Consider the following 24,681-nt stretch of genomic DNA (forward strand, 5'->3'; position numbering starts at 1 on the left):
AACGGAAGGGGGGGGGGGGTCAGAGGTTGGAGAAGGGTAGGAGAGAGGCCCGGAAGAAAGTCGCAGGGCTAGCGTAAAGGGGCTGGGACAACCGGAAGGAGACGGGGAAGAGAGGAAGTAGGAAGAGAAGAGTCCCGTTGTCGAAATCCTAGCTATGGAGCGGATTGTAGAGATAACTTCTTATTGTCAAGAAACCTGAAGTTCAGGGTGAACCAGTGACTGGCTGAGAGCCAAGATGGCAGCATCGCGCTGGAGGGGTTCACCTCCCCGGACTCTCAGGCCATTGTTCTCTGAGATTGTCAGATGCGGCGGCTCCAGTGAGGCAGGGATGGAGAAGGCGTGGCCCCTGCGCTCTGGAAGCTTCTTTAAGGAGAAAGCTAAGGCTAAGGGCAGGGACGCGGAGATAAAAAGTGAGGACAGGGACTGGATGTGAGAAAGGATGCGTTCGTCGAACTCGCCGAGCAGGTTCTGTCCTGGAAGCCTTTGCTTTTGCTGTTCCTGCTTCCTGGCGTGCTCACCAGCTCAAGTTTCTGCTTGTGGGAGACCTCGGAGACCGATGTCTTATGTCATTCCGTATGTCCTTTAATTAACTCTGGCTTATCAAAGCCCTTATCTCACCACCTGACGTGAATCCAGAGATTCTTAAACTTGGAGTACTCAGAGGTGGGCTTTGGGAAGTCCGTGAACCTCCTTAAATGTCATGTGAAATTTCGTGGTCAGGTATACACCTGCACATTTTTCTAGGAAGAAACTAAGACGGCTCTCTCTAGAGGAATGGTTTATATTTTTCTTTAATTGTGGGTCCCTTTGAGACCCTGCATTGTTCCAGAAAGTATCTAGAGCTTGTGGAAACCCCAGAAAGATAAGATAAACACTCGCATTTTAAAATACTTCCTTCAGGGCAACCCCTCAAGATCCCCTAAGTAGGAACAGCGACCTGCAGCCTGTCCTGAGACATCTATCTTGGGCGTATCAGAAAAACAAATTAGTTTGGGGGAATCTTTTTAGACTTGATCATTTCTTTAGTGTTTTGTTTTTCAGGAAGAAGGAAGTGTACGTTGCTGGGGATGGACAGTACGCCTGCAGTGAGTAGAAGTGGCCTGTTACTAGACTTCTAAGATTGATTGTTCTCACTCTGCCCCACCCCCACCGTTTACTGAAGTGTCATCTACCAAAGTGAATTGGAAGAAGGAAAAAAACTCTTGAAGAAATTGTGTCAGAGAGTTTTACTAATGTTGCACTTTCCTATTTTTTGGCCTCATCTTTTGTTCACTGAGTGCTCACATTTTGCTAATATTTGATTCTGGAGTCAACATAAATAAAAACTCACTTTCCTGGTTATGATAAATTGACAAATCCCATTATCATCGGCAACTTTTTTTTTTTTCTCCTTTGGCTGCACCCGTGGCACGTGTAAGTTCCCATTTCCGGGATTGAACCTATGTTGGATCCTTAATCCAGTGCGCCGCAAGGGAACTTCCATCAGCAGCATTCTAAAACCTGTATAATATTGCCAGTTATGTTAGGTTTTATCTTCAAGTCAGACAGCACCTCCTGTTAATATTAGTTTCAAGGTGGCATGATAGCATTGAAAGAGGTACTCAGAATGTTGGATCCCAGTCCTAGTCTACCAGGTATTAGTTGTGAGCTGGGTAAGGATCAGATGACATGAATGTGAAGGCGCCTTGTCAGCTGCAAAGTGTTGTACGTGTGTTCATGCAGTTATATTCACATACCACTGAGTTAATCAAAATCACAAGATGTTAGGGCTAAAAGGGACCTTAAAAGATCAATAAACCCAACTTCTTTATTTTAAACATGAAGAAACTGAAATGGAATATAAAAAATCATTTGAAGGATGCTTATAATAAACTAGTCACATTTGAATTCATTAGTGATTTTAATCTTTGTCTCATAACCTTGTTCAGAGAGTCATTAAGAGTACCTAAGGTGACAATGCAAAGAGATTGCACTACTACTAAATTCTCAAGCCTAGAATTTGCCAACCCAATGCCTCTGGGTCTCCGCACCATTTCCCAGTACTGTTCCTTAGGTCGAGAATTGCAAAGCATGGATTAGGGCTACTCTGAGATTTATTATAACACAGAGATGGTCAGTTTAAGTAAAACATCTCAAAATTTGTATTTTTATGAAAGGTAAGATGCCTAAATTAGAAAGAGTCCAGGCTGGATCACCCAAAATGGCGATCCCTTGAGCTTTGCATAAAAAAATTTAGTAGACTCAGTTCTTGGATTTCTTATTCTTTGCACCCATCTGGTTTTGTTAACACATAATCCTTTGTTGTTTTAAGAGGACTCCATTGACATAATTTCCCCCTCCCATATTCCCTACCAAAATTAGACATCCAAATGAGAAAATTAATCCAGAGAATGCAAGCCCAGTCCTTCCAAACTGAGCATCAGAGGTTTGGAGTGTATCATCACTCCTCCCCTTGTCCTTTGAGCCTCCCCACTGTTGCTATAGAGACAGTGATATCACCGGTTGTGATTCTGACGTCACTCTCCAGTCCCAACAAGGGGGAGGTGCATGGAAGGCTGGGGGAGGAAACAAGATCTTGAGCTGAGCACAAACATCCCAGCATCTTCATTGACTTGAAAAGTATATTCTGGAATCTTCTGTGGTTCACGATTCCAGTGCTACGGAGGTAGGAAATCCCACTGGACTGATGAGACAGCCCATTTTCTGATCCTCTGCTGTTAAAAGGGAGAATTCAGTCACAAGTGATGGGTAGCTTTTATTATTCAACTGAGCCTCCCTCTTTGCCCAGTTTTAATTTCACATCAGATCCTTCTGGAAATAGCCTCTCTCTCTGCAGCTAAAACTATATCTTTGCTGTCGAAGTTTCAATTTTGTTGCAGATTGACCAGACCCCCCTTGACCATACTTTTAGGGAACGGGAGGGTCTTACTCTCTGCTCTCCAATTCGATGATGAGACTGGAAGTTTCACTACCTGCTGACTTTTCCTCTTCATATGTGGCTAGTCCAAAAGTTTGTTTTTCCAGTGCTGTCATAACAAAATCAGACTGGTACAGCTCCAAGTGCCAATTCTCAACCACTTTCACTATCTCACTGTTATTTCTGAATTCTTGGCTTGATAACGGAGAACTGGGGAAAGGCAGGATTTATATATACTATGTGAAGAAAATCTATGGTGCACTAGAGGAAGAAGTTATTACTAAGAGTGAAAATATGGGAGATCCACAGGAAAGCTTAATGAGTGAAGAATGGTACCACTGAGAAAAAAAACACAACAGGCACACTTCTAATCCGTATTTAAGCAAAATAACAGCAAACCCATTTCACCAACAACCAAATTTATTGTCTTCTGTATGCCAGGCACTTAGAGGAAGGGAGTGAGAGAAAAAGAGAATGGATATAAAAGAATATATTTTTCCTTTGAAAAATGGTCAAATAAAGTTCAAAACTTGGTCAGATATGTATCAACCCTGCAAAAGCTTCATTTATGCTGCATGTAATTTGAGTTTTTCTGTGAGTTTGGGAACCTTGAGTAAACAGGAGCTCTTGCTTGCGATGAAGACAGGAAACATGTCTTGAGAAGGAGCTGAGGTCTGGGGTACAAGCACCATACCTAAGCCCCTGTGTCATTTACAGGGGCTTAGGTATGGTCGTTTACACCCTCTCTGGCTGGCATAAGTCAGTCTTCTCTTGACCACCATAAAAAAAAAAAAAAAAAAACACCTGTAGCTTGTAGAATGTTAACCTGCAAAGCTGTAATATTTCAACGGAATGTATCCACTGGTTTCATATGCCATTTCTGGGCCTCAATTTCCTAATCTGGAAATTGGTTTCTAAGCTCCATTTATCTTCATATTGTATACGGAGCATCCTTTTTTTTTTTTTTTTTTTTTTTTTTCCACGCTAGCTCCAGGATGTTATTCACCAACCTTGAAGTTAAGAAATGAATGAATCCATTCATTGGCTCCATTAGTCTCTAGATTTTCCTTCCCTCTTTTCCACTTCATTATGAAACATCTGTACAAATTTAGGAGTCTGAATATCAAAAGGTATTTAAATTCCTCTTTACATATACTATTATCCAGGGCAATTTAGGGAACTTAAAGTCTAAAACAAACTTCCTGGATACAGACAAACATGCAGAAGATAAAATAGAACAAAACGTTAAGCTATATATAAGCGAAAGTGTTTGCCAAAGCTATATGACAAGTGTGAAAGCAGTACAGGAGTTGCTTTGAGATCTTAATTTATTTGTATCATCGGGATAGGAAGGTCTGTTAATCATTGGCTAAGAAGTTACACCTTCCAGGAGTTCCTGTCTTGGCTCAGCGGTAACAAACCTGACTAATATCCTTGAGGACACAGGTTCAATCCCTGGTCTTGCTCAGTGAGTTAAGGATCCAGTGTGTGGCCGTGAGCTGGGGTTGCAGATGTGGCTTGGACCCTGCGTGGCTGTGGCTGTGGCATAGGCCAGCAGCTATAGCTCTGGGGTGAACATATCCCCTAAGGAGGCAAGTTCACGAAAGCCTGAGTGTATGATTTATGGCCCTAGCAGGCTTGAGCAAGTTGGGGTTTTTTGTGGTGGTGGTGTTATTTTTCTCATTCTCCAATCTAAGAAGAAAAATAAAGCTATCTGGAATTAGAAATAGGCAGTATGCATATATTCACTCTTTCAGCAGGCAATTACTAAGTACCCACTTTAAGATAGTATCTACTGTAAAGGACACTAAGATGAATACAAAAATGCATCTGCTGGGAGTTCCCTTTGTGGGTCAGCAGTTAACGATCCCAACTAGGATCCATGAGGGTGCAGGTTCAATCCCTGGCCTCAGTGGGTTAAGGATCTGGCGTTGCCATGAGCTGTGGTGTAGGTCGAAGATGTGGCTAGGATCCTGTGTTGCTATGGCTGTGGTGTAGGCCGGCAGCTGCGGCTCTGATTCAACCCCTAGCCTGAGAACTAACATATGCCACAGGTGTGGCCCTGAAAAAAGAAAAAAAAAAATGCATCTGCCCTCACAAGCCATCCAATAAAGGTAATGAAATATATTTGTACAATTAAAATGCTAATTAGGATGGAAAGGTCAAAACAAAATAGGATGGAAACTCTGATGAGGGAGCAGTCACATTCAATTAGGTATTGAGACATTTCATAAATGGCGTAAACTTTGACCTGGGCATGAAGTAAGGGTGGGTTTTTTTGTTTGTTTGTTTTGTTTTTTTCTTTACGGCCACACCCGTGGCATATGCAGGTTCCCAGGCTAGGGGTTGGCTTGGAGCTGCAGCTGTGGGCCTATGCCACAGCCACAGCAATGTGGAATCTGATCCGCATCTGTTACCTACACCACAACTCACGGCAACACCAGATCCTTAACCCACTGGGTGAGGCCAGGGATTGAACCTGTGTCCTCATGGATACTAATCAGATTCTTTTCTGCTGAGCCTCGATGGGAACTCCTACAAAGTGAGGTGTGGTTTTTTTGGTTTGTTTATTTGTTTGTTTTTAAGGGTGGGGTTTAGAGAGCCATCTTTGAGAGGCTGGGAGGAGAGTCCAAGATGAGTGTCCAATGCCCTAATGTCTTCCGTTTCCGTGTCTTAATAGAGGTAGTGTAAGGAAGGAAATTGATCTGGAAGCTGGTCTTGACATCAATTATGAATTCCTTTTATAACATGAGAATGTATGTTTCTCTTGAGTCCTCAAAGGAACACTTGCAATGTGTTTTAAGATCCACGAACTCAGGGCACTTATTCTCCATTCTAGCTACTTATCTTTTGACTTCCTCTTCAAGCCTAGTTTGAAATTAGGCTTAAAGTCTCTGGGTCCTCGTTGTTAAATCTACTAATTTTTTGAAAGTGGAAAATAACAACAGAGGATGAAACCTCTGTCGTCATCTCGGAACCATCAGACTGCACCAAGGATGAGATCTGGACTTTAAATGTGAATGTTGTTTTGTGCTCATCTCTTAACGTATCACACGTGAAAAATAAAGAATAGGTCAAAATCACTACTTGGTAATAAAAGCAGTAGAGCTTGTGTGTAAAATTAGTTGTTTTTATTTGTGTCTTTCCATTGCAGATTCCTTATATTACATGGCAGGAGGGGTGGATAAATTTAGGAATAGTGACGACAGTAACACATTACTCCAGAACTTTCCTCATATCTCAGAACCTGTCCTGAGTAAGAGTAAGTGATCACACAACTTCCTTCGTTTTTTATACTTCTCTCTCATCCTTGCTTTTTTTTTATTGTGGTAGATAACCTAAGTAAGTCAGTAGAACGTACTGATTTTGTCATTTTCCATTAGAGGTAATTCATTAAGATGAAATGTAAACTACAGATTAAGAGGCTTCTCATCCTCTGGCCAAGTAATAGTGCCATCTAGCCCTTTAGTCGCAGTAGTGATTCAAGCATAAGAATATTTATATAAAATAGTGAGCTGCTGGAGTTCTTGCTGTAGTACAATGGGATTGGCCGTGTCTTGGCAGTGCTGGGACGCGGGCCTGGCACAGTGGGTTAAGGACCTGGCATTGCCACAGCTATGGCTTAGGTCACAACTGTGGCTTAGATCTGATCCCTGGCCTAGGTGCTCCATATGCTGTAGGGCAGCCAAAAAAAAAGAAAAAAAGAAAAGAAAAACTGTGAGCTGCTGAGAGACAATATAGGATTTAACTTCATAGACATTAGCAGCTTCCTTGTTAGGGTTTTTTTAAAAAAAAAAATTAAAATAAGATACCAAAAAAGGTTAGGAGATTTCAGAAAAAAATTTTAAAGAAAAGAATAAATAATTATCTTTCTGGAGCTGGCAAGTCTTTCTTAGAGAGGATCTCACCTATAAGCCCAGGCTTGGGGATTCTCAGTTCTAGATGTACAAGGGAATTGCCCAGAGAGCTTTTAAGAAATTCAATGCCAATGTTTCCACACTCTAAAAGCTTTGAAATAGGATTCTTGGCGGAGGGGGGCGAGGTCTCCCAGACTCCGTATTTTTAAACAGGGTGATTCTAAGGTCTAATCATGGTGCAAAACCCATAGCTTCCCCAAGGGATCTATTGTATTACAGTGTTAGGAGGAGTGAAAGAAGCTGTTTTCGTAGCTCAGTAATTTGAGTTAGTGATTGGGGTATGAAAACAGGTACAAATCCTTTGGGAGCAAAGAAAAGGTAGCTCTTTTATTTTCTTTTTTTTTGTCTTTTTTTTTTTTTTTTTTTTTTTTGCTATTTCTTGGGCCGCTCCCACGGCATAAGGAGGTTCCCAGGCTAGGGGTCCAATCGGAGCTGTAGCCACCGGCCTACGCCAGAGCCACAGCAACGCGGGATCCGAGCCGCGTCTGCAACCTACACCACAGCTCACGGCAACGCCGGATCGTTAACCCACTGAGCAAGGGCAGGGACCGAACCCACAACCTCATGGTTCCTAGTCGGATTCGTTAACCACTGCGCCACGACGGGAACTCCTATTTTCTTTTTAATAATTACCCATAATGTTATATATAAAAAAAATAATAAAGACTGATGAATAAGTTTAAATTATGTGTAATCGGTGCTTGATTTGTCTTTGTTTTATTTGGGGGGAAGATGTTTGTCTATCTCCACCAAAGCCTAAAATCCTTTAAAGCAAATATTTCCAGTTAACCAGGTATTCAATCCCTAATAACACTCCACTTATTTCAAGCCATTCTTTATATAACACAATTTCACTATTAAAAAATTAGGATAAACTTTGGTACTTTATTATAATATATAACAGAATTTTAAAGCAGTACATTTGTTGGAATCAGGATATATGTATATGTGTATGTATTTTACATATATGTGTGTATGTATCTGTTCGACAAAGAGTTTAGGAGACATGGGGTGGGGGGGATTGGCCATCTTATTCCACCTTGCTTATTGAGAAGTATAGACCTAAGCAACATTTATAATAAAAGAAGGGAAACTTCAGTGTGGAAGCCTAGTGATATAATTCTGTCAAGGAAAAAGAGGGCAAAATATGATAATTAGCCATGTTTCCAAGAACCATCTTGGAATAAGATACAGTGATAGAGGAAGTGGATGAGACCAAGGCCAAAGGCCAAGGAGTGTATGGATTAGGAGCCATGATGCTCACTTATGAGATGAGGCAGTGAAAGCTGCAAGTGTAAGCAATTCTTTCAAGAAAAGTGACCACAAATGAGAGAAGAGAGAAGCGGTAGCTAGAAGATGGCTTGAGTGAAAGAAGACATGTCCAATGAATATCAGCTTCTGGAAGACCAGGTAGACGGTGGTGCCATTACAGAGATTAGGGAATAGGGCAACGAGTCGGGAAGGTTATGAAAAAAACCAACCTGAGCAAGAACATCACTGCCTCCAAGGCCCTTTGGGCGGTACATGTGACATCTCCCTTCTGGCATTCAGCAGGCTGCCTGAACCATGGAGACTGAGAATTCCCTCAGGACCCTTGGCTAATTGGAAGAGGGATTATTCTTAAAGAGGAGATACTAGATTTTCTGTTGATACAGATAAGCTAGTGCTCAAGACATTAATTATAAATGAAGCGTATGTTACTTCAAAAAATTGGTGAGGCAAGACCAGAGAGGGAGAGGTAAATTAATTCTATTTTGATCACATTGGGCTTTTAGCTTGTACTGAAAATCCAGGATGTGGAAGGGCTGTCAAGCCAGGATACAGAGAGCAGGTCAAAACTGCTTATGTTCATTCATGAGTAGGTCTGTATTAAGCACCTCTAGAATACAGTGACCCCTGGCCTCTTCCCTTAGGGATGCATATGCTTAGGAAATCTCCCTGCAGTTGAGAGCTGGGGATGGCAACATCCAGAGCAGAGTGAGCCTGAAGTAGCTCTTGGGACAGATCTCTGTGGAAAGCATTTCTCCTGTTTTCCACATCTCAGTCTTTCATTTTATTTCTCCTTTCTTCTATATAACTAGCCCATTTAAAGATATAATTAGCCCTTCTCATTTTTTCTACTTCCAGATGTCGGATAGGGTTGACTGGTTACAAAGCCAAAATGGAGTATGCAAAGTTGATGTCTATTCCCCTGGAGATAGCCAAGCCCAGGACTGGAAAATGGTAAGGGTCAGCCTCCTTGTAACTGCTGAGTTAGGAATGTGTAGAGCGCCATTGAGAGTAGCTTTATTCTCTCCACCACCACCAACCATCCACCTCTTATCTTGAAGATGAAATTTTCAGGGGGCGGGGGGGGATGAACTCCTTTAGAATAACAACAACAAATCCATCTGTGGTTTTTTTGGGGAAAAAAAAATCCTATAGTATGAGATTAGTAAGAGAAATGTTCATGGAAAAAAAAAAAACTATGTATTACAGTTGTAAATCTTTAATTTTCAAACAGAAACAGATTCAAACAGAAATATCCCCAAAGTCCATAAAAGATTTTTTTTCCTGAAATGTCGGATGCCTCATAATTTTCAGGATTATAAACTCATCCACGTGATATTGTCATTTTTGTGGGGGAGTTCCCGTTGTCGCTCAGCAGGTTGAGAATCAAACTAGTATCCATGAGGATGCGAGTTCCATCCCTGGCCTCTTCAGTGGGTTAAGGATCCAGCATTGTGGCAAGCTATGGTGTAGGTCACAGATGTGGCTCGGATCCAGTGTTGCTGTAGCTGTGGTGTAGGCTGGCAGCTGCAGCTCCAATTTGACCCCTAGCCCAGGCACTACGTATGTCACAGGTTTAGCCCTAAAGAGAAAAAAGGGGACATTGTCATTCTGCCTTCATCAACAAACATTTATTAAATGCTTATTTAGAATCAGGCACTGTAGGTCAGGGTCCAGTCAGAAGATGGAAACCACACCAGTAATTTAATATTTAAAAACTATTCAGTAGAAGTATCTAACCACGTTAACTACTACATGCTATGAAAGAGGACTCTAAGGGTTCCAGAAGCAGCAGATGCAGAAAGCAGCTACTACAACTACCCCTGGGCTGAGAGAGTGAACAAGCAAGAAACCGAGGCCTCACCAAAGCTTCCTCTCCCTCAACCAAGGCTGCTTCAGATCTCCTTGGAGAGCGTGGGCTGCAACAGGACAGCAGCATGCGTCCCTGTGGTGCAGGAGACACCTGCCAGAGGGTGCAGGTGGCCAGAAGGGAAACCTCTCCCTTCTGCTATGACCACGTGGTGCCCTTCTGTCAACAAAGCCAGCTGCCAAAGGAGAGTTGTCTCAGGGGTCCTTTGCAGTTTTCCCACCTGTGAAACTGGAAGAAGATACCAACCATACAGGGTGTGTGTGAGAAACTAAATAAAATAATGTGCGTAGAGCACTAAGCACCATGCTTAGAAGACATAAAAGTATTTAACAAAGTCGTAGCCAGCGACTCTATGGCACTTGGTAATTAAAATGCCAAATTATTTTTTTACAGATGGGCAGTTCTTGTGGTCATCCCCAGAGAGACATAACCACAACAATCCTTTACATTTGATGGCAAATAGGACACTTTCACACTATCTTATTTTAGCCTGTGTTCAAGTGAAGATTATAGATTGTAGTCAGCAAACATAAATATGTGCCTGTGTTTTTCACAGGCAGTGTCCATGAGAGAATCTGCATTCCCTCAAAACTAATTGTCCATAGATATTGACTCTAATTACACACCAAATTGTTTACTAAGTCATGTCCACCAGCAGCCATTTAGCATATCAAGGCTGTGCTTATGGGAGTTGCAGTGATGAACCCAGCTAGTATCCATGAGGATGCTAGTTCGATTCCTGGCCTTGCTCAGTGGGTTGAGTATCCTGTGTTGCTGTGAGCTATGGTGTAGGTTGCAGACATGGCTCGGGTCCCCCCGTTGCTATGGCTGTGGTATAGGCTGCCAGTTTGCAGCTCTGATTCGACCCCTAGCCTGGGAACTTCCATATGCAGCAGGTGTGGCCCTGAAAAGCAAAACACAACAAAACAAAACAAAAGGATTGTGCTTGTGGGGCCCGGCAAAGTGATTAATTCTGCACGGTTGTCCTTGAATTTTCTAATTTTTAAAAAACTGTACTTATAAATAGATCTAAGTAAAACAGATAACCCATAGAAAATAGCCATTAATATTGATACATGAAAAACCTGATTCAGCTCAAATGCTAACTCTGTAGCTGATGATGGTCAGATCTTAAGGGTATAAGTTGTCGGGGTTTCCTTGTGGTGCAGTGGGCTAAGGAACTGGCCTTGTCACTACAGCATCTTGGGTAGCTGGTACTTGGTATGCATTTGATCCCTGTCCTGGGAACTTGTGCATGCTGGGGGCGCAGCCAAAGAAAAAAGGATATATGTTGTTACAGGCAATATAGTGCAGTGGCCCAGAGCATGGGCTTCGAGGTTAGCCTGCCTGGGTTGCAATTCTTCCTCCATCCGTGATTAACTGTGCAACCTCAGATAAGTAATTAACGTAATCAGCTCAGTTTCCTCTTCAGTAAAAAGTAGATAATAAGAGAGCTAGCATTATAGGAGTTCTCATCGTGGCTCAGCCAGTTAAGAATCAGCTATAGTATTCACGAGGATGAGGGTTCAATCCCTGGCCTCGCTCAGTGGGTTAGGGATCTGGCATTGCTGTGAGCTGTGGTGTAGGTTGCAGACACGGCTCAGATCCCCTGTAGCGTAGGCCAGCAGCTGCAGTTCTGATTTGACCCCTAGCCTGGGAACCTCCATATGCTGCAGGTATGGCCCTCAAAAGGGGAGAAAAAAGAATTGAGCTAGCATTTCAGTTTACTACCAGACTATTACATGACATAACAGAACAATACTAAATGCCGCAATAGTCTTAAAATATCTGGAGCAGTGCCTGATACACAGTAAGCACTCAGTAAATGTTGGTTACTTTTATTGGGCTGATGGCACAGTTAAGACGAGAGAGGTGACCACTTTTGTAGCTGATATTTGAGGCTGTCCTGAATATCCTGTATCTTTACTTTGTTATAGTCGGATGAATCCTTGTCTATTTTTAAGGAAGCTTCCACCGACCCTATCAGAGTGCTCAGCTGGCTCCGCAGAGACCTGGAAAAAAGCACAGCAGAGTTTCAGGACGTTAGGTTCAAGCCCGGAGAATCATCGTTTGGCGGGGAAATGGTCAACTGGACAGACCCCCATAAAGGTTTCTGTGTGGACTATTACAACACCACCGCCAAGGGCAGTCCAGGGAGATTGCATTTTGAGATGACTCACAGAGAGAACCCTTCCCAGGGGCCCAGTGCCCAAGTGGGTAACGGGAGCTCAGTGGACGAAGTGTCCTTCTACGCCAACCGCCTCACCAACCTCGTCATAGCCATGGCCCGCAAGGAGATCAACGAGAGGATTGACGGCTTCGAGAAGAAGTGTGTCCACCAGTCAGTGTACCTGGGGGAGGAACCCGCACCCAACAAAAGCCTGAGCAAGGTGGCCTCCTCAGAGCTGGTCAACGAGACCGTCTCTACATGTTCCAATAATGCCGCTTCGGATAAGACTCCTGGCTCCGGGGACAGAGCCTCAGGATCCTCACAGAACGCCCCAAATTTGAAGTACAAGAGCACTTTGAAGATCAAGGAGAGCACCAAGGGAAGCAGGGGCCCAGACGACAGACCCGCTTCTAAGAAGTCTTTCTTCTATAAGGAAGTGTTCGAATCTCGTAATGCAGGCGACGCCACGGAGGGTGGAAGGTCCTTACCTGCGGAGAGAAAGATGTTCAGGGGGCAGGAGAGGCCCGATGACTTCACCACCTGTGTCAGCCAAGGGATCATGACCTACGCCAACAGCGTGGTGTCCGACATGATGGTCTCCATCATGAAGACGCTGAAGATCCAGGTGAAGGACACGACCATTGCCACCATCCTGCTAAAGAAGGTCCTGATCAAGCACGCCAAAGAGGTGGTCTCGGACCTCATCGACTCCTTCATGAAGAACCTCCACAATGTCACGGGGTCCCTCATGACGGACACGGACTTTGTCTCGGCCGTGAAAAGAAGTCTCTTCTCTCACGGAAGCCAGAAAGCCACGGATATCATGGACGCCATGCTGGGTAAGCTCTACACGGTGGTATTCGCCAAGAAACCCCCTGACACTGGCAGCAAGGCCAAGGACAAATCCGAGAGGTGTTCGCTGGTCTCCGTGAAAGAGATGGGTGACCCTAAAAACCGAAACATCAACTTTGCCTCGCTGAAATCCGAAGGGAAATTGAGGGAAAAAATATGCTCTCCTTCACCCAAACCAGAGACGGAGAAGAGTTGTGCCGAAACTCTGGGCGAGCACATCATCAAAGAGGGGCTGACCCTGTGGCATAAAAGTCAGCAGAAAGAAGGAAAATCTCCAGGTTTCCAGTGTTTACCATTCGCAGCTCCCAACAAACAGTATAAACCTGCGGCAGACATTCTCCTGGGATTTCCTTTCGATCCGTGCAACCTCAGCCCCCCTCTGCATCACTTAGAGAAACCTGAGAATTTTATGTGTGATTCAGACTCCTGGGCCAAGGACCTGATCGTATCTGCCTTACTTCTGATTCAGTACCACCTGGCCCAGGGAGGAAGCATGGATGCACAGAGCTTCCTTGAAGCTGCTGCCAGCAGCAACCTACAGGCCAACAAGTCCCCTGCAGTTTCCGATGAGTCCAGCCTGAAGCCACCTCATGTGGGGGGGTGACCAAGAAGAAGCAGAAAAGAAGGATCTAATGAGCGTTTTCTTCAACTTTATCCGGAACTTACTCAGGGAGACCATTTTCAAGAGTAACCGTAGCTCTGATCCCAAGCCAACTAAGGAAGAAGATAGCCCCCAGTGTGAAAGACCTGTAACCCCTTCTCCCATCAAATTCAGTGAAGGGGATGAGGCAGGGGGTACTTTTGCTGGGCTGACCAAGATGGTTGCTAACCAGCTAGACGGCCACATGAACGGGCAGATGGTGGAGCATCTGATGGACTCAGTGATGAAGCTGTGTCTCATTATTGCCAAGTCCTGTGACTCTCCCTTGGGAGAACTGGGGGATGACAAGTCTGGGGATGCCAGCAGGCCTGTGTCCGCCTTCCCAGAGAACCTGTATGAGTGTTTACCAACCAAGGGCACGGGGACAGCAGAGACGTTGCTGCAGAACGCCTATCAAGCCATCCACAACGAACTGAGAGGCATGTCAGGACAGCCCCTGGAAGGGTGCATGGCACCCAAGGTGATTGTCAGCAACCACAACCTCACCGATACGGTTCAGAACAAGCAACTGCAAGCCGTACTTCAGTGGGTAGCCGCCTCAGAGCTCAATGTCCCTATTTTGTACTTTGCTGGTGACGATGAAGGAATCCAGGAGAAGGTAAGGAGGCAGAGTCGGGGGGAAGGGTGGAAAGGCTGATTTAGGGGTTAATGAGGGTTTCAAGTTCTTCTTCTCTTTCTGATGGAAGGACAGCCACAAGGAGGTAGAATGGGGACAGTAAGGATTTGAAGCTCCTGCCTCATAGCAGAGATAATGGGTCATTAAAATTAGATTTAGCCTAATAAGAGGCATATCCAAGGGGAGACAGATAAATAAGTTTCTTTTTTCGGCATACGCATATTGATGGGGATGTACAGGTAAGGAACTTCCAAGAGACACGGTGAAAGAATCAGATGAAGGCCTGAGCTCAGGCTGAATTCTGGATGGGACAGCTTGGCCCAAAGAATGAGAAGCAGCAGCTGGGAAACATCCTGGAGATGTGCAGGGGAGGGGCGTGGGGGGAGAAGTGTCTAGATTTATGATCTTTTCAAGCCTGTCATTCCTCTCTTAGCTGGTGATCTAGGAGGTGTTGGGAATTTGAAGGGAAATCCGGTAAATAATACCCCTTTTCCCCTCACCCTGAGTTCTGAATCAGTTGAGAAGTAAGACTAAAAACTAAGGCAGGCAAATCAACTTACTACTTTTATTACTGGTAAAGGTAAGTGTGCCTCTGACTCCTTTTCTTCTCCCAATTTAGGCCTTGGCACTGCTCACTGAAGGGAAATTTGGGGTCCAGAGAACTTCTGTTTCTGTAGTTGCTGCTTCATGCTACTGTGGGGGAATTAAAACCATCCCCACAACACACACACACACACACACACACACACACACACACACACACACACTTCGGGGTTTTGATTATTTCCTCTCACTTGAGAAAAGTGGAAAAATGGCATTTACTAATTAAGTAGGAAGGAGTGGCTCAAGAGTCTGGGATTATTTATAAAAAGTATCCATCCTCTTAGAAACCAGAGGATGTGGAGGAAGAGGCTCTCTCTGTTTAGTAAGTGGTATTACTAACCCTGGTTAACTGGGTTACGTGGTTTAGCTGATGTCTGAGAAGACACAGGCCTGTACTGCATCCACATGAGGCCACACACAGCCCAGGGGAGGAACTATGTGATCGGGAGACTTGCTACGCTGGCGGCCTGGGGACCAACGACATTAGCATCATCTGGGTGCTTGTTACGAATGTAGCTTCTCAGGCTCCACTCCTGACCTGCTGAATCAGAATCTTCACTTTAGCAAAATCCCCAGGTGATTTGTATGCATGTTCCAGTTTGGCACAGAGGATAGAACCTGGGCTTCCAATCCTAGATTTATCCCCGAGTCCTTGCCAAGTTCTGTCTCTTGACAGTTTTTCCAGTCTATAAAGCAGACAACTATTTTGGCACATGGCAGTCCACAGAGGGGACTATATTCACAAAAGCTTTAGACCAATGAGAAAATCTAAAAAGAAGCATAGCTTTTATGTGTACAGTGTGTGAAACAGGCTTTGTTCTGATGCTGTCTTTTAAGTCAACACATCACACATCACTTACATAATACTTCACACACACACACACACACACACACACACACACACACACACAGTCTTAGCCCAAGTAAAGACTCTCATATTTTCTATCTTTTTTCTTTCTTTCTTTCTTTCTTTCTTTCTTTCTTTCTTTCTTTCTTTCTTTCTTTCTTTCTTTTTCTTTCCTTTCTTTCTTTCTTTCCTTCCTTCCTTCCTTCCTTCTTTTCTTCCTTCCTTCCTTCCTTCCTTCCTTCCTTTCTTTTCTTTCTTTCTTTTAAGGCTGCACCACCTGCAGCACATGAAAGTTCCCAGGCTAGGGGTCGAATCGGAGCTGCATCTGCCGGCCTACACCACAGCCACAGCAATATCATATCCCAGCCATGTCTTCAACCTACACCAAGGCTCATGGCAACATCACATCCTTAACCCATCGAGCAAGGCCAGGGATTGAACCCACATCCTCATGAATGCTAGTCGGGTTCGTTACTGTTGAGCCACGACAGGAACTCCTCATCTGTTTTCTTAAAGAGTGGAAGGGAAGGGGGGCAGCACACCCAAACTAATCAGTAGATTTGCATGGAGCATCAGAGTGTGTGTGTGTGTGTGTGTGTGTGTATACATATATATACACACATACATAATATACACACATACATAATATATACACACATACATAATATATATATACACACATTATATATATATACACACACATTTTATATATATATATATTACTTTTTTTATGGCCATACCTGCAGAATATGGAGGTTCCCAGGCTAGGGTTCAAGTCAGAGCTGTAGCTGCTGGCCTACGCCACAGCCACGACAACGTGGGATCTGAGCCACATCTGCGACCTACACTGCAGCCCACCACAACTCCAGATCCTTAACCCGCTGAGTGAGGCCAGGATCAAACCTCCATCCTCATGAATACCGGTTTTGTTCATAACCTGCTGAGCCAGAACGGGAACTCCCAAGCATCGGAATATTTTTAAGAGCAATTGGGATAAAGATACATCAAAGAAACTACCTAAATGAGTTGAAATTTTTTGGGAAAAGACTTAATTAATGTATGCAAATATTTTCTTGCTGATGTTGTGATTGATCCTGGCAACACTGGGTTGCATATGAGCCCACTTCCTTTAATAAACACGTTTGTCTCCATTTTTTAATAGGTCATATATGCACAGTTCAAAATCCAAAGACACAAAAAAAGATGCATAGTGAAAATTAAGGACTTTTTCTCATCTTTATCTCCCATCCTATTGTCCTCCCTGGAGAAAACCATTCTGATCAATTTCTTGTTTATCTTTCTAGAAATACACATGCAGAGACAAGTAGAAACTCATATATACATTAAAGTCATAAGTGGTATTATATATATTCTCTTCTACAACATATAGAGTCTTTTTAATGGCTACATATTTATTGTATGAAGGTTCTGAATTTAAAAACCACTCTCCTATGGATGGACATTTCTTTTACCAATATTTTGCAACCATAAGCAACTCTGCGTGCACAGATTCAAGTGTATCTGTATATGTTCTTGTAGATTTGATATATATTCCCTGAATGCCTTTCATAGAGCTTGCACCAGTTTGCACACCTATTCATGGGAGTGCCTGTTTCCCACAGTTTAACAAACAGTCCACGCCAAACTTTTGATCTTTGCCAAGTGTTGCTTTACTTTGGACTTTCATATTAGACGTGAGGGTGAATATCTTTTCAGATGTTTAAGAGCCATTTGAATATCCTTTTTCATGGACAAATTGTTTGTAACTGCTGTCCATTTTTCTGTTGAGTTGTTGGTCTTTTTCTTCTTTTATTTATTTATTTTTTATTATAATTTTTTTAATTTTCCCACTGTACAGCAAGGGGGTCAGGTTATCCTTACATGTATACATTACAATTACATTTTTTCCCCCAGCCTTTCTTCTGTTGCAACATGAGTATCTAGACAAAGTTCTCAATGCTATTCAGCAGGATCTCCTTGTAAATCTATTCTAAGTTGTGTCTGATAAGCCCAAGCTCCCGATCCCTCCCACTCCCTCCCCCTCCCATCAGGCAGCCACAGTCTCTTCTCCAAGTCCATGATTTTCTTTTCTGAGGAAATGTTCATTTGTGCTGGATATTAGATTCCAGTTATAAGTGATATCATATGGTATTTGTCTTTGTCTTTCTGGCTCAATTTCACTCAGGATGAGATTCTCTAGCTCCATCCATGTTGCTGCAAATGGCATTATGTCGTTCTTTTTATGGCTGAGTAGTATTCCATTGTGTATATATACCACCTCTTCCGAATCCAATCCTCTGTTGATGGACATTTAGGTTGTTTCCATGTCCTGGCTATTGTGAATAGTGCTGCAATGAACATGCGGGTGCATGTGTCTCTTTTAAGTAGAGTTTTGTCCGGATAGATGCCCAAGAGTGGGATTGCGGGGTCATATGGAAGTTCTATGTATAGATTTCTAAGGTATCTCCAAACTGTTCTCCATAGTGGCTGTACCAGTTTACATTCCCACCAGCAGTGCAGGAGGGTTCCCTTTTCTCCACAGCCCCTCCAGCACTTGTTATTGGTGGATTTATTAATGAGGGCCATTCTGACTGGTGTGAGGTGGTATCTCATGGTAGTTTTGATTTGCATTTCTCTTATAACCAGCGATGTTGAGCACTTTTTCATGTGTTTGTTGGTCATCTGTATATCTTCTTTGGAGAAATGTCTATTCAGGTCTTTTGCCCATTTTTCCATTGCTTGATTGTTTTTTTTGCTGCTGGGTTGTATAAGTTGTTTATATATTCTAGAGATTAAGCCCTTGTCAGTTGCATCATTTGAAACTGTTTTCTCCCATTCTGTAAGTTGTCTTTTTGTTTTCTTTTGGGTTTCCTTTGCTGTGCAAAAGCTTTTCAGTTTGATGAGGTCCCATGGGTTTATTTTTGCTCTAATTTCGATTGCTTTGGGAGACTGACCTGAGAAAATATTCATGATGTTACTGTCAGAGAGTGTTTTGCCTATGTTTTCTTCTAGGAGTTTGATGGTGTCCTGTCGTATATTTAAGTCTTTCAGCCATTTTGAGTTTATTTGTGTGCATGGTGTGAGGGTGTGTTCTAGTTTCATTGCTTTGCATGCAGCTGTCCAGGTCTCCCAGCAATGCTTGCTGAATAGACTTTCTTTTTCCCATTTGATGTTCTTGCCTCCCTTGTCAAAGATGAATTGACCATAGGTGTCAGGGTTTATTTCCGGGTTCTCTATTCTGTTCCATTGGTCTGTCTGTCTGTTTTGATACCAGTACCACACTGTTTTGATGACTGTGGCTTTGTAGTATTTCTTGAAGTCTGGGCCTACACAATTTTTAAAATGTTTGTGTAGTCAAGTGTGACATTTTATCTTCTATTTTTCCTGGGTTTTGTGTCATATTTCGGAAAACATTCTCCACTACAAGATATTAACAGAACCTCCTCATGTTTTCTTCTAGTGTTGTTAGATGATTTCTAAAAAAAATGTTTTAGACATTGATCCATTTTGAATTCATTTTTACATAAGATATGATGTAGGGAGATGATCTCTTATTTTTTTCCAGATAGCTTCCTCTGCCTTTTTTTCTTTCCTGAGTTTTCTGTTCTATCCATTGAATCATTCATCTGTTCTTACTACTTTAATCCTATTTTAATAGTATATATTTTAATAGCATGTTGTTTTAATCACTGTTATTCTATGTTTTGATATCTAATAGGACTAGCGACTCCTTATTCCTCTGTCTCAGGATTTGCTAAGCTACATTTGTCGGTTTCACCCCCAGCCACAGGCAGCCATCAGCCTGCTTCCGAGCACCACAAGTGTGCCTCTCTGACATCCTATAAAACAGTGCTGTAAAACGTGTAACATAAGGTTTTCGAGGCTTTCCCGTGCATCAGCAGTTCATTCTTTATATTGGTGAACAGTATTTCATTAGATATGTTTTCCTATCCATTCACCAGCTGATGGACATTTGGGTTGTTTCCACTTTTTTGCTGTTATGCATAGGGCTGCTGAGAGCATTCACATACAAGTTAGTCTGTGTGTGGACATACATTTTCATTTCTTTTGAGTAACAAGGAGTGTAATTGCTGCATCTTTTGGTAAATAGTTTCTTAAGAAACAAACTGTTTTCCAAAATGGCTGTACCATTCTACATCCCTCCTGGCAATTGACATCGGTGTCAGTGTCTCTACATTCTCATCAGTATCATTCTTTTTGAAAAAAAAAGATCGCTGTTAAAATGGTTTCTGACTGTGGATTTAATTTGACATACACACATTAAATTGACTGAAGATGTTGAATATCTTTTTATGTGCTCACTAGCCATTCATGTATATCCTTTGGCAAGTTGTCTCTGTAAATCCTTTGCCTATATTTTTGCCTGGGTTTTTATAAAATTACAACAATTCTTTATGTTTTCTAGATACAAGTCCTTTATCAGATATATAGGATTTATAAATATTTTCTCTCAGTCTCTAGCTTGTCCTTTTGCTTAATGGAGTGTTTCACAGAGCAAAAGTTTTTAATGAGGACGTCTAATTTATCACTTTCTGCTTTTATTGCTTATAATTTTGATGTCATATCTAATAAATCTTTGCCTAACCCCGTGGTTCTCAACTGGAGGCAGTTTTGCCCCCAAGGGACAAATGGCCAATGTCCGGAGACACATTTTGCTGTCACAACTAGGAAGCGGGTGCTACTAGAGTCTACTGGGGAGAGATCAGGGATGCTGCTGAACACCCTGCAGTGCACAGGACGGCCCCCAGCAAAGGGTTATCTGTCCAGAAGGTCGATAGTCCTGGACTGAGAAACCCTGACCTAGTAGCCAAGGTCATGAAGATTTCTTCCTTTATCTTCTAAATGATAGTTTCAACACCCCCCCCCCCCCCCCCCCCGCCCCTTTTTTTTTTTTTTTTTTGCTTTTTAGGGCCGAATTTGTGGCATATGGAGGTTGCCAGGCTAGGGGTCCAATCGGAGCTATAGATGCCAGCCACAACCACAGCCACAGCAACACAGGAGCCAAGCCATGTCTGCAACCTACACCCAGCTCATGGCAATGCCAGATCCTTAACCCACTGAGTGAGGCCAGAGATCAAACCTGAAACCTCATGGTTCCTAGTCAGATTCCTTTCCACTGTGCCACAATGGGAACTCCGTAAAAACATATTCCGAAGTACTGAGGCAAATCATTTAGAGTTTATACTGAGATTTTTACTGTTTCTGTTGTTCTTTGTTCATTCCTGATGTTCCCAGTTTCCTTCCGATACCATTTATCTTTTGTCTGAAGAACCGGGCATTGAGTTCTTTTAATCTGAGTCTTTCTTCATTTGACCTTCATTCCTAAAGTATATTTTCTGGGCATAGAATTATGGTTTGACAGCTACTTTCTTTTAATGCTTAAAAATGTTGTTTTGAGGTTCCTGGTGGCATGGCAGGTTAAGGATCCAGCATTGTCACTGCTCTGCCTCAAGTTGCTGCTGTGGCATGGGTTCAGTCCTTGGCCATGGAACTTCCACAGTTGAGGGTGAAACTAAAAAAAAGAGAAAAATGTTGTTTCACCTCCTCCATCCTCTATGGTTTCTGATGAGAAATCTGCAGTCATTTGAATTGTTATTCTCTTATAAATAATGTAATATTTTTCTCCAGCTTTTAGATTTTTTTTCTTTTCCTTTAGTTTTCAGCAATTTGATTATGACAGGTCTCAGAAGGGTTCATTTGATTATGAACTTTCTTTGGGTTCATTTTATTTCAGGTTCACTGAGCTTCTTGAATTTGTCCATCTGTCTTTTGGCAAATTGGGGAAGCTTTCATCTATTATTTCTTCAAGTATGTTTCTGAACCAGCCTTTTTCTCCTTTCCTTCTGGATTCTGGAGACATAAAGGTAAATAAAGCCTCTTGGGATTGTCCCACAGGCCCCTGAGCTCTGTTAATTTTGTCAATCTTTCTGAAAGTGGTTTAATCATTCTCTTACGTTGTTTAGTGGGTTGATTTGTATTGCCCTGTCTTCAAATTATCGGGTTTCCTCATCTCCATTCTGTTACTCCATCCAATAAGTTTTCCCTTTGGATTTTGAATTATCATTTTGTTCTAAAACTTCCATTTGGGTCTTCCCGATATCTGCTCTTTGCTGAGACTTTGCCTTTCCATTTGTTTCAAGAATATCTGAGGAGTTCCCATTGCGGCTCAGTGGTTAACAAACCCGATTAGTATTCATGAGGACATGGGTTCAATCCCTGGCCTTGCTCAGTGAGTTAAGGATCTGGTGTTGCCGTGAGCTGTGGGGGTGTAGGTCGCAGACATGGCTCGGATCCCAAGTTGCTGTGGCTGTGGTGTAGACCAGCAGCTACAGCTCCAACTGGACCCCTAGCCTAGGAACCTCCATATGCTGCAGGTGTGGCCCTAAAAAGACAAAAAGAAAAAAAATGTATGAATTTAAGTCTCTGCATAGAATTAACCCTGAAAAAGCTCCTGATAATTGGCCTGTCAGTTTGCCCTTTGACCGTCTATAGAGTTAGGTGCAGAATACACAAGATAGGAATCAGGTTAGTTTGTTGCCATGAGGATTCCAGATGAATGGCAATGCACTGCATTCACATCAGAATAGTGGCCTTGGCTAGTTTCTCTCATTTGATGCTTGGAAAGAGAATTAAACATAGGGTTCAGACCCGGGTGTGAGCCTTGCCTCTGATAAGGTCCAGCGCTGTGTTACTGACAGTCCTCACCCCTCCAGGCCAGCGTTTTCCTGTGGGCAGAATGGTTCTTTGAGTTGCTTTCCTGCTTTACCATCCTAGGGTTCTCTGGCCCATAGGGCAGGGGAAGCAGCACCCACATTTGTCCCTGGCCACTTTCTATCCTGCCCTTGTTGGTCCTGGACAATGGTGGAGACTTTGATGATATTACAGTGAACTTAATTCTTAGATGGCAAGAACACTATTGATGGAAGACCATTGCTGGAACACTCATGGAAGCAGGAAGATTTTAGTCTTAGTGGGAGATCACATGTGCCCTATCAGGGACAAGGGGATGTTACTTAAGGGCGATGTCACCAGCTTTCTTTGGCCAGGCAGGCGGCGAGCTCACGGTCATGGAAGTCTTCTTCCGCGGCAGGGACTCTCCCCTCTGGCAGGGCGGGTGGGAGGCTCTGCCCGCCAGCACCACTCTCTTTCCCTCCCTCAGCTACTGCAGCTCTCGGCGGCCGCCGTGGACAAGGGGCGCAGCGTGGGCGAGGTCCTGCAGTCGGTGCTGCGCTACGAGAAAGAGCGACAGCTGGATGAGGCGGTGGGCAACGTCACACGGCTGCAGCTGCTGGACTGGCTGATGGTGAACCTGTGACAGGAGCCCGCCGCGCTCCCCCCCTCTCCTGTGCGAGCCCGGCCCCCTGCTTCTTTCTGGCTTCCGCAGCTCCCCTCTGCGCAGCCTCCCAGAGCCCTCATATCATCCTCATACCACTCACATCCAAGACAGGTCATCTTATGCTGGTCATTGGCTTTTGCAGATTTTCCTGTCCATGCGAGCGAGCAAGGACATAAAATAAAAAAAAAAAAAATTACAATGAAAGGGCTCCAGGTATCTGGTTTCCTTGGGTCCAAATGGTCAATAAGTTGAAGCAGTGCCAGGAATGAAAAAAGAATCTGATGGATAGAAGAAAAATAGTGCCGGCCTGAGAGGCCATTTGGTCTGTTCCCCTTGGATCCTTGTTCCCTGAAAATTAGCCATATTTTATCAGCCCCTTATGATACAAATCTGGTGTTCAATATCCAATCTAAATCCTTCTAATCAGGATCTGCATGGCTTCTTGTCCTGACTGTTCACCTCAGCTTTATCTACGGTTGAATATGGTGGGAAGAAAAGGTCCAAAGGACCTGAGTTCTATGGCCAGTTGTGTCACCTGCTCTGATTTAATGTCAGTATCCCCCACCTCAGAAGCATTTTCTGTTCTTATCCTGACCTTTCTGTGGAATTTTATATTCTCTAGCCTCCCTTTTGGGAACTTCCTCCTCTGGTTTTTAGTTTTCCTATTTTCCACTTCTCTTAGAGGCTCTACTCAGTGGTGTCAAGCCCTTGCATTCTCTTTCCTAGGACTTTCTCCTGACCCTGTGCTGGTTTCACTCTGGCCTCTTCCCTGGGCGATGTCATCTAAACCCATAGCTTCAGCTACCTTGTGCCCCCTTCATGGATATTACACAGTGATCCAGTGAAAACCATGAAGCCGCAGATATAGTCCATGATGTTTTTGATGTTATGGCGTTCTTGTAAACCTGTCTGAACTATAATTACAACCGTACACAGACTGTGAGTTCAGGTAGGTAAGGACGAGGAGGGCAGGTACCGATGAGTAGACACCTGTTGTAATCAGCTCGTCTTCCTTTGGGAAACCCACTGCCCCCTACTCCACATGGTTCCAAAGAAGCATCAGTCTTGGTGCCGCCACCACCGCCCCACCCTGTGGGCATATGACCCAGGCTGGCCAATCAGAGGGTCCTAACATCTCAAACATAGTGATGGGCTCAAGTCCAGTCATTTCCGAGATTTCCTTTAAGCAGGAAGACTGCACCTTCTGATGCAGTCATCAGATGGTAGTGGATGATTCTGGATGGTCGTGGTCATCTTACCCTCGGGGCAGAGTCTGTCTTTGGAATGAAGATAACCAGAGAGAGAAGCCAGACTAATAGGGGGAGGGGGAGCCTGAGCCCCTTGGTCTTGTTTGAATTCCCAGATCCTGCTGTACCGACACCTGCCCTTCCTGATTCGCCAGCCACATTATCCAATAAACGCCCTTCAGTTGTTCAGTTTGAACTTGGCTTCTGTCATTTTCAAACGAGAATCCTAACATAGGTCAACTGTCTTGGGCAAGAAGAACACTGTTTTTGTTACTTAGAGTTGTATGTGTGGCGCTCTAACACTCAGTACTTCATGCTCTTCCCGCCCCACCCCCACAGGCGCCCATTGTTTCAT

At 43.4% G+C, this 24,681-nt stretch overlaps 1 protein-coding gene across 1 annotated transcript; it reads left to right on the forward strand.

Moving 5' to 3' along the window:
- Nucleotides 1-2: 2 nt before the first annotated feature.
- On the forward strand, nucleotides 3-24,515 carry AKAP3 (A-kinase anchoring protein 3). The gene is given in 7 exon segments (XM_047787782.1): nucleotides 3-573; nucleotides 1,042-1,085; nucleotides 6,072-6,179; nucleotides 8,962-9,057; nucleotides 11,938-13,590; nucleotides 13,592-14,254; nucleotides 22,903-24,515. Coding segments are annotated over 4 exon segments (2,568 nt in total). The 5' UTR covers nucleotides 3-573; nucleotides 1,042-1,085; nucleotides 6,072-6,179; the 3' UTR covers nucleotides 23,059-24,515.
- The last annotated feature ends 166 nt before the right edge of the window (nucleotides 24,516-24,681 follow it).

This window comes from Phacochoerus africanus, chromosome 7, assembly GCF_016906955.1.
Source record: "Phacochoerus africanus isolate WHEZ1 chromosome 7, ROS_Pafr_v1, whole genome shotgun sequence".
NCBI classification, from domain to species: domain Eukaryota; kingdom Metazoa; phylum Chordata; class Mammalia; order Artiodactyla; family Suidae; genus Phacochoerus; species Phacochoerus africanus.